Source organism: Callionymus lyra, chromosome 11 (assembly GCF_982586985.1).
Source record: "Callionymus lyra chromosome 11, fCalLyr1.hap1.1, whole genome shotgun sequence".
In the NCBI taxonomy this organism is placed as follows: Eukaryota; Metazoa; Chordata; class Actinopteri; order Syngnathiformes; family Callionymidae; genus Callionymus; species Callionymus lyra.
This window is the reverse complement of record NC_141828.1, coordinates 6,082,117-6,091,530: the sequence shown is the minus strand read 5'-3', so window position 1 is coordinate 6,091,530 and position 9,414 is coordinate 6,082,117. Positions and strand designations below refer to the sequence as shown.

Here is a 9,414-nt window from a genome sequence, read left to right as displayed (position 1 = left end):
GATGACAGACAAGTAGGCAGCGCTTTGATTACAAGCTTTTATTGTATATTGTTTACATCTCACGTTCCACAAACACAATCGTCACGGTTACAGAAGCATCACAAACAGAAGAGTTGCTAAGTCAATTTCTCTGATGGCGTTGCAGTCACAACCTCGATGAAGAAACTGGCGCCTGAACGGCCAATTGAACGAAAACCCCACTCCTGAAGAAGGGCGCCAAACTTTTTAAAAGGTCACTGAAATTTCTCGACAAAAAAATGCTTTGTTTTTTTTTTTCCACAAAATTGGAAGAGCAGCTTCTCTCTCTCTCTCTCTCTCTCTGGACTCCTGCTCCCTTTAGGATCCTCTTGTACTCCTTACTCAGCTTTAGGCTTCATCCCTGGAACGACAGCCTGGATCCTGACAAAGAACACATTCATCATTAGTTTTTAAATGGACCCCTGTGACAACATTGATTGACACGTTGATCATTCTACTCACTTTGCAACAACATCCTGGACGTGACCGTTGACCAGCGCCACATAGTGGTCGATCTGAACCTAAAAAGAAAAAAAGTCTTAAAATCTCACAGCGAGAAAGTTTCACTTTGCCAACACCAGATACTAATTGATTTGATAACATCAATAATAAATGTCTTTTCACCTGATGCTTCTCATAGACGACTGGGAAGCTGAAGGCCGCAACCACACCTGGACACATAATAGTCATTAGTCTCCATCAGCAAGTGCCTCCATGATCAGTTTCTTACCTAGAATTGCCAGAGTAAGTCCATTGAACCATGAGCCCACGTAGGTGAGGATCCATAAAAGCAGCCCGACCTGCAGGAAAACAAGTTTAGTTACAAAATACATGTACAACATACAACGATGCTTCAGGGTCCGAATCTGATCGGGATTAAACACAAACCTTGACTGAATCCACCAGATCCTGCACCAGGAAAAGTCGTCTCAGCTCCAGGATAACGTGGTTCAGATGGGTCAGGAGAAGATCACTGTAGCGGTGGACGAGCTCCTCGGAGAGTGCGACGTCTTGGCCGATGTACTGCCTGAAGAGATCAGGGAGAGTTTTCCCATTAGCCCCGAGACCTTAATGGAGACGGCGCTAGTCACTTACCTGAATGGGTGACCCTCATCAGACTTGTGGACCGCCTGCAGAACCCCCTTGTAGACGCGGAAGCATATGGTGACGGACAGCAGAGCCAGACCCACGTAAGAGACCACGCTGATGATGCTGCAGGCCGTCAGGGACAGCAGAACCAGGAGGAGGGCGCCGAAGACCCAGCCAGAGGAGCGCACGTCCCGCCAGTACACAAGGTCCACCACTGCAATCATGCGATCAAAGAAAAAAAACATTATTTATTTTAATGTAAATCTTTGTCTCAAAATAAGGAGGCGAGACTGAAGTGCAGTGAGGGGGTGAAGCATGGAAAGGCAGGTGGGTTGGTGAAGCAGCAGGAAGAATTTGCCTCGGTCAGCAAAAGGAAGAAAATAGAATCGGGTCAGGTTTCTATGCGTTAACATGTTTCAGTCACAGGTTCAAGTCGGAGAGAGAGGGGGGAGGAGAACGTAGTCGTGGCCAGTGTGAGATGCATCTGGAGGTCATTCACTCCAACAGTTCATTCCTTAAACAATAAAAAGAAAAAGAGAAAAAAGAAAACCAAAAGGGGTGAGAGGACTGGGTTGGGATCAAGGTCGGGGTCCAAGTAAAGAATGAAATAAGGAGGTTGAAAAGGGTCCCGTGAGGGGCTAATGATGAAGAGGATTTATGCCGTCGATGTTGAAGAGCGGGGTCCACGATGATTAGGAGAGGAACATGCTGATGGTTATCAAAGAATAATTAGATTCCAAAAATGAGAATGAGGGGAAATCCGTCAAAATAATAGACGCAGCTGATGAAGAGGAAGATGACGTGGAGGGATGGATCGAGTTTTACCTGATTTAACATTCATCGGCTTGGTCTTGGTACCTTCCTCGCTCTTCTTCACCAACTCTGGTTTAGAGCCAGCAGTGGGGGCAGTAGGGGGAGAGGGTTTGAGAGTGGGGGACGGGGGCCGGTCAATCTGCAGGTCCAGGTCCACCTTGCTTTTTAGGGGCATGGTGTCCTGGCTGAGGAGGAGATAGGAGGTCTCGCTCGCCTGAGCCGACTCGGCGGCTCTGGTCACCTCCGTCACGGACTTCTTGGGAGAGTCGAGAGCCTCGAGGAACTCGTCAAGAACCCCCTTGGGTGGTTTCTCGATAAACTCAAACTCTTCGGAGGAGATCTCATGCTCTGAAACTTCATCCGCCATCTCGGGTTCATCCTCGTTCGGGTTCTCGAGGTTGGTCACCTCCGAGACCTTCGGGGGAATGATCTCCTGGTCCATCTGAAAACAGGCTGGGTTTTTGCCCATGGCCTCCAGGACCGGGGACAACGAATCTGGACTTGGAGACTCCGAGTCTGAATCTTCAGCCGGTTTCTTTTGGACACCTAGCGACTCAAACGTCTGCTTACCAGAGAACCAATCGTCCTGGACAGAGTTGAATTGCTCTTTGATGTCAGCTGGACTTGGGTCCTTGGAAATGGGGTCCTGGTTGTTGCCCTTGACCTCCATCTCCTCAGTCATCTCCTTCAGCAGTGACACTTTGGAGTCGAACATGAACGGATTAATCGACAAGTTGATGGGAGGGTTTGGCGACTCCATCATGCGCCGCTCCAGGACAGGACTCTGCTCTTCAGGGCTACCTTCAGAAGAACCAGAGTCCATCTTTTCTGGGTTCAGAGGAGAGGATTTGAGGATGTCTGGGAGTGACGGTCGCAGATCCTCATCCTCCTCGTCGTCATAATCATCTTGCAGAGAACCTTGAAGAAGCTCGGACCCCTTTTGGGTTTGACCCGCTTCTGCTGACACATGACTTTCGGACTGAACCAGATCTAGATCTAGATTTCCTAACACTTTATTAGTAGAGGGGTCCCCAAAATTGGAGTACCCAGAGTCTGCCAGTGGGGAGAAGCCATCGAATGGATTGTTATTTTTCGCTTCATCTTCCTCAGGTTCCAGCAGGTCTGGACTAAATTTAGAGGTCTCCATGTTGCAAGACATGTCCCACGGGTCTACAGACTTGGTCTGGGACTGGGTGACGACCACAGAGGAGGAGCGGGCGGAGCTCGCCAAGGTCTCCTCGGGGGAGAACGAGATGCCACTGTCTTCACAGGGATTGTGGACGGCGGTATCTTGTCCAAGACTGAGGTACGGACCCGTTAACGGATCCTGTTTAGGGGCGGACAGGGTCAGTCCGGTTTCTCCCTCCCATGAGAGACCGGAACGTCCGAACGAAGGGGGCTGGGGCTGATTGGGACTTTCGGTCAGCGAAAGGTCCTCCAGAGAGTCGGGGGAATGAAGAGGGGAAAGAGGGGAGATCTGAGCAGGGGGGAGCCCCGTCTGCCCAGGAGCTGGATAGGAAAAGGACAGAAAACGTCAACAAGACCATCACGATCAAGACCAGCCACACCTCAAGGGCTGGAAACACCCCTTGAGGTCGGTTCTGATACCAGACCTGGAAGGATTAGATCATTTAACAGGTAAATAAAGTGTTTTTTGATCCAATCGTTGGTCAGGATTTACATGATTAACAGTATTAGTTTATAATAATAACCTGTGAACACCATGTGACTAGGATGTCATTTCTTCTTGAAGGGGAGTGAGGGGGTGTGTGGTCAAGGGGGAGGGGGGGGGGGGGGTGACCCTGTGATTGTGTGTCAAAGAGAAGGTGAAGGTAGAAGAGAAACTTGCCTGTGGAGAAATTCATCAGAGAAGGTGAAGGAGCAGAAGGAGAAAATGTTGTACCTGCGAAGGAGGAAAAACCAGAGGACGGTGAGAAGAACAACAGGCGACGTTAAACCACGAGTAGAAGAACAAGAGGGAGGAGGAGGCGCAGTAGAAACGCTGGGAAGATGCAAGTGCTTGAGGTCAAAGGTTCTCAGAGCATCACTGTGTTAAATATTATCGATTCCGAGTGCTATTTGTGCAGCTGACAAATGATTGACAACATGATGTCATCAGTACAGTTCAGAGTCATTATCCCTTTGAGAATAAACTACAAAACTATCTAATGACTGTAACAGAAGTCAAATCCGTCCTGACCCCCCCATCCTGGGTGTGGTCATGGTACCCACACAATGGGGTCAGGATGAGCGATGATCTGATGCGGGTCCATCAGATCAGACAATACGGTAAAAATAAATAGATTAAAAAACAGCTGCTTCTGTCCTCGGACACCGCCCTGAGAAATGTTGCTTTTTTAAACAATAAAGCGTGTGAACCTCAGAGAGAATAGACTTGTTTACACTGAAGAGCAGGTTCATGCGCCATGAGATCTTTGATAAACTCTTGAACCCGCAAATACATGACGTCGGTCAGACGCTGCGTTTTTATTTTGGACTCGATTTATAGCTTTTTTGTTTGGTCCAACAAAGACGCATCAGTGACACGTTAGCACGAGCGGCTTATGCGGTTTGATCGTCATTTCTGGGTTTAATTCCCCGCCGCACCGGGAGGAGATTAAACCCCCACAGAAGACAAGAGGAAAACCCAACCCATGTCAGAAGAACCTTGTAAAGGTGGTTCCGACATGTGCGGAGAAACGCTGGCACTTGACCCGAGGCCAGGCGAGGATGTGGGCCGCAGACCAGCAGACACAGGGGCGCTGTTACCACAGGCCTGTCAACACATTTGTTCCGGAAAATCCAATTAAATGCGTTTTAGTTTCACATTTTTCTGAAAAGGAAACATTTTTCGGATATATATTTAACGAGTTTACCATCTTATAAAATCAAAATATAACATTTTAATCGAGTTCATTCATTGAGAATCATAGGTTCGGTGTAAGGATTCGCAACAGTTCCTTGAACGCACCACCGCCGATAAAAACCCATGATATTTCGATTCGTATCTACGTTAAGTTCTGGCTGTAAAAACCCGGTTCTAAGAGCTCATACCCAACACCGGAGCTGCTGGTTCCGTCGTCGCTGCTCGTGTCGCCTCTGCGGGTGAGGAGGGGGCTTCAGTCCGGGGCTCAGTGGCGGGGAGGGCGGCGCGTTCAGGGGCAGCTTCGGGCTCCAGCCTCGAACTCTCCTCCGTCACAACCGTAGGTGCCGCGGGTTCCGGCTGCTCGTCGGCGACGGTGGAGTCCGGTTCCGAGTCCAGAGAAGTTGCCGGTTCTTCTGGGAACTCGGGTTTGTCTTCGGCCAGGTGTCGCTCCAGGGCGTCCTGAGCTCCGCCGACCAGGTCCACGATGTCGTCCGCGCTGAAGATGTCCGGCCGGGGCTGGTCCGAGTCCGGTTCGGCTTGATAGTGGTGGACCTGGTCGTTGAACAGAACCGTGCCGGGCACCTGCTGCTCGTTGTCCGCCATTTTCTTTCCCCCGCGGCGGAGTCACAAAAAAAACTTAAGTGACGATGTTTCTTTTCAGCAACAGAACCAGCTTCTCTGGACCGAACCCCTGCGCAGCGGGTCTGTCAAAGTTGCGTGATGTGTGTCGACACCGTGTGGAAACAAGTCTCGCCGTAACCGGACAAGTAACTTTTCTGGCCAATCCACGTCGATTTCGTTTGAGTGACGCAACATGCGACAAATCACAACCTGGGATTTGTTTTGTACGCCCAACCTTATCTGACCGCGCCCTGGCACCGCCCACTTTTCCACTTCCCTCTCGTCGTATGAATAGATCAGACTCAAAGTTGGGTTCAGGGTTTGTTCAGTTCTGGATAGAGAACTCATCCTTTGATGTTAATGACAAAAATAAATCTGTTAAAAAAAACAAAAACGATGCTAATTTAAATCAGCCATAGTCTAAATTCAATCTTCATGACGTCATAATCATTTTTCAGGTCTTTGTTGCACCATTTCCAGTCTCCTCGCAAACATTGTTCGGCTCCAGAACATTAACATTAGATTTGTTAAAAGTAGACCCCCTTCGATATATTTTTCCAATTGATTTATAATCGAATATGCTGCCCTAACAAAATTAAAATGATTGTAAATAATGCCACAGGTCAAGTTAAAGTGTGTACAACTCATGCTTCAAGTCAGTCTATATAAGAAGTAAAATACCTAAAAGCTGCAGGTCACTATACTGATTACAGAACATTTTTTGGCCAAAACTACAATAGTTAACCAAGATTTGGTGACAAGCAAAGTTCAGTAAATGAGCCACCGAAGTAATTTCTGGAAGTAAAAAAAAAAAAATCCAAGCAATTCATGCATTAACATATTATTCAGCTTTAAAGTTGCCAGGATTAATTACCCTAAAAATGTGTTCAGTGCATGTGAGCCTCCACAAGACTGGTCTTCCTTTAAATTATTGTACACTCATCGGTAAGAAAATCTAGCCTCTGAGCTAATGGTAGAATCAAAGAAGTTACATTAAAATCTCAATCCACCATTCCCAGTAGTCCAATCATTTGTACGTGTTCTAATGTTCATACTATAGAATGTACAATACTTTTAGAGTGGGTGTTGTCTTGACGTATTAAGCAAACATTTTATTGAGTATTGTTTTGATTGTTTAAGCACTTGAGAGACTGGTCTGGAAAAGCACTTTACAAATATCAATTACTTACATTTCCAGCCATGTTTAATATATAATTTAGCAAAAAAGGTTTCAATGGAATCACCATTAACAAGATTAATATTAAGAGCACAAACAAAAGGAAAAAAAAAGCATCTTAGGCAAGAATTTTTATTCAACGATGGAACAGCTGTAGAGTCTACTTGTCCTCGGGCTTGTTGAAGCAGTACGTCAGACAGCACTTCCCGCAGTAATGACGGTCAAAGTGACTCGCCATGAACACGCCAGCACCGCACTCGTCCGCTGGACACTCGCGTCGAAGTCTGTGGATCTTTCCGTTCTCGTCCACCTGAGGTAGGAGCACAGTCTTAGGATCTTTTCCAGACGCACCATGAAATGTGGCATCGACAGTGACTACACAGTTAAATCCTTCGCCGTCAAGATAATGAATGATGAGGCATTACCTTGTAGTACTTGAGCACAGCCAGCTTGACCTTCTTCCTCTTGTGCTTGTTCTTCTTGGGGGTGGTGTAAGACTTCTTCTTCCTTTTCTTAGCTCCACCCCTCAACCTCAAGACCAGATGAAGAGTCGACTCCTGAAAACAAATTAAAGAATGTGAGATCAAATTTCACACTCAAAGTGTCCACTTTGCATCTCATACCTTCTGGATGTTGTAGTCGGACAGGGTGCGTCCATCTTCCAGCTGTTTGCCAGCGAAGATCAACCTCTGCTGGTCAGGAGGAATTCCTACAAGATAATGAGACAACATCAGAACCAGATAAATGCAAAGCTTATCTTCTCTCTGTTCATTTTGACCAGGCGTCAGTAAAAATAACCAACTTTGGCAATTGATTCAAACATATCAGCTGGAATTTGACAAATGACACTTGAGTCATAAAGGAATCAGGAAATTGTTGAAATTAGAGAACTGTCGGGATCAAAATGCAACGCCAGATATCACATGAAGAGACAAGTTCAAAAATAGCACAATAAAAATTGAGTGCATTGAAATGACAGCTTCAAATATAATTTTAAAAAATGAAACGCCACTTAAGAGGAATTATAACATTTAGCCAACAAAGGAATTGTTCATATTGGCCTGATTTAGTGGAGCAGCGTCAGAAGAAAATGTCTTCAATACGATTTAAAACCTGTTGTGCTTTTAGTTTGTTGTGTTTCCCAAAACATCTGTGGGTAATCAAAACTACATGTTCTGCTACAGTTTTTTGGAGTAATACTGTGCTGATGTACATTTGTTCATTGTACCATTAAATTGGATCCACTTTCACTACCTTGGAAAAAACTGAAAACATTAATATTTACATGTTATTATTAACATGTTATTGCGTTTATGCTTTATTTGTATGTTGATGCATTATGTAAACTGTCTGCATCTTTGGTTGCAGATGGAAAGTATGCATGCTAAATCTGGTGCAGCCATCTTTAATAAAACTGCACATTGTCCTTTTAAATAAACTGAACATTAATTTAGTACAACAATCTTATTATTCAGTCCATTAGTCTCACTAGAGGGACTCATAACTTAATACTGTATCATCATATCTGGTCGATTATACGTATTGTAAACAGATATGACAGCATCGAATGGAAGACATGCATTAGATTTAGGGGTAAGAGTTAAAGGATTCTTTGACATTTTATGGAAACTTTAAAATACATTTTAACCCTAATCCGGTCCTGGTGAAAATAAATGTCTCGAATATTTGCTGAAAACAACGAAACTCGACTCTAAACATGGTAGGCCTTCAAAGCTTCGCCTCTCGCACCGTCTCGACCAGACATTTAAATAAATGGAGGCTTGACTCACCTTCCTTATCCTGAATCTTAGCCTTGACATTTTCTATCGTATCCGAAGGTTCCACCTGAAATAAAAACACAACTTCAGACGAAGCTAGAGATCGGTTCATGCACTGAAACGTCACGTGTCGAGTTAGCCGTTAGCAACATACGACTGTTAGCATAGACACGCTTTTACCGGAACGTTTGAACTTTAAGTCAAACTCTAGTTTGACTGACATACGTTGCTAAATAAAACGCTTGTGATAGAACTAGACTAAGAGGCGACATTAGTCCGTGACTCACTTCAAGAGTGATGGTCTTCCCGGTGAGGGTCTTCACGAAGATCTGCATCTTGCCCCTCGATCAGCTGCGGAATCAAACACAGACATACGATGAAGTAAGTCCCGGTTCACGATCATATATCCGAAGACATTTATCGAAGATATTTACTTTAGTGCGAGTTATTTGCGCGTTAAAATCCTATTTCAAGACGAGGGCCATCTTACCTCGATCAGTGCTGATGGCGGCTCCAGAGAAAAGGGTCCTGAAACTCCCGACACGGGGTTTTCAGGCCGCAAGTCCAGGGACTTTGCCGTCCCTTGCGCTGCCTGATTAAAAATAACTTATTTTGTCTTATTTTACTTTTGCAATTAAATAATTATTAGACGTTTATACATCCTCCTATTTTAAATATTTATTTTAGATATTGTAATATGTATATCGTCCCTAGATAAGTTTTTCATTTCATGGATTTAACGTAACTTGCGGATGATAAATGAAATTAAGACAATAAACATATAATATAACCAGTATTTATAGCGTTAAATACCTTAATCAGTTTTCTAGAGACTTCAGAATGTTGCAAAATCTATACAAATTATTAAAAATATATATATATTTTGAAACTCTGTCACACTAGCTATTTTAAGTTTTGGTGCCGACTAGTGTTGGTTTTTAGGAGGTGCATGTATAACGACGTACTAATAAAACGTCATGTATTACTGAAAAAAACATTTACCGTGGAAATAAAAAATATATATTTCTGTATTTAGATCTTTATACATGACT

The 9,414-nt window shown here is 44.6% G+C and overlaps 2 protein-coding genes across 2 annotated transcripts; both read right to left on the bottom strand.

Annotated features, from left to right (window-relative positions):
• Positions 1-23: 23 nt before the first annotated feature.
• LOC148069065 (uncharacterized) lies at positions 24-5,545 on the bottom strand. The gene is made up of 9 exons (XM_087802860.1): positions 4,975-5,545; positions 3,770-3,823; positions 1,933-3,429; positions 1,114-1,321; positions 907-1,045; positions 749-818; positions 643-689; positions 481-539; positions 24-399 (listed from the first exon to the last, which is right to left on the bottom strand). Exons 1-9 carry the CDS (start codon positions 5,387-5,389, stop codon positions 357-359), a joined length of 2,532 nt encoding a protein of 843 aa, XP_087658986.1. The 5' UTR covers positions 5,390-5,545; the 3' UTR covers positions 24-356.
• A 1,157-nt stretch (positions 5,546-6,702) lies between these two features.
• On the bottom strand, positions 6,703-8,934 carry rps27a (ribosomal protein S27a). The gene is made up of 6 exons (XM_087802861.1): positions 8,853-8,934; positions 8,650-8,713; positions 8,375-8,429; positions 7,208-7,293; positions 7,010-7,141; positions 6,703-6,894 (listed from the first exon to the last, which is right to left on the bottom strand). Exons 2-6 carry the CDS (start codon positions 8,695-8,697, stop codon positions 6,745-6,747), a joined length of 471 nt encoding a protein of 156 aa, XP_087658987.1. The 5' UTR covers positions 8,698-8,713; positions 8,853-8,934; the 3' UTR covers positions 6,703-6,744.
• Between the last annotated feature and the right edge of the window lie 480 nt (positions 8,935-9,414).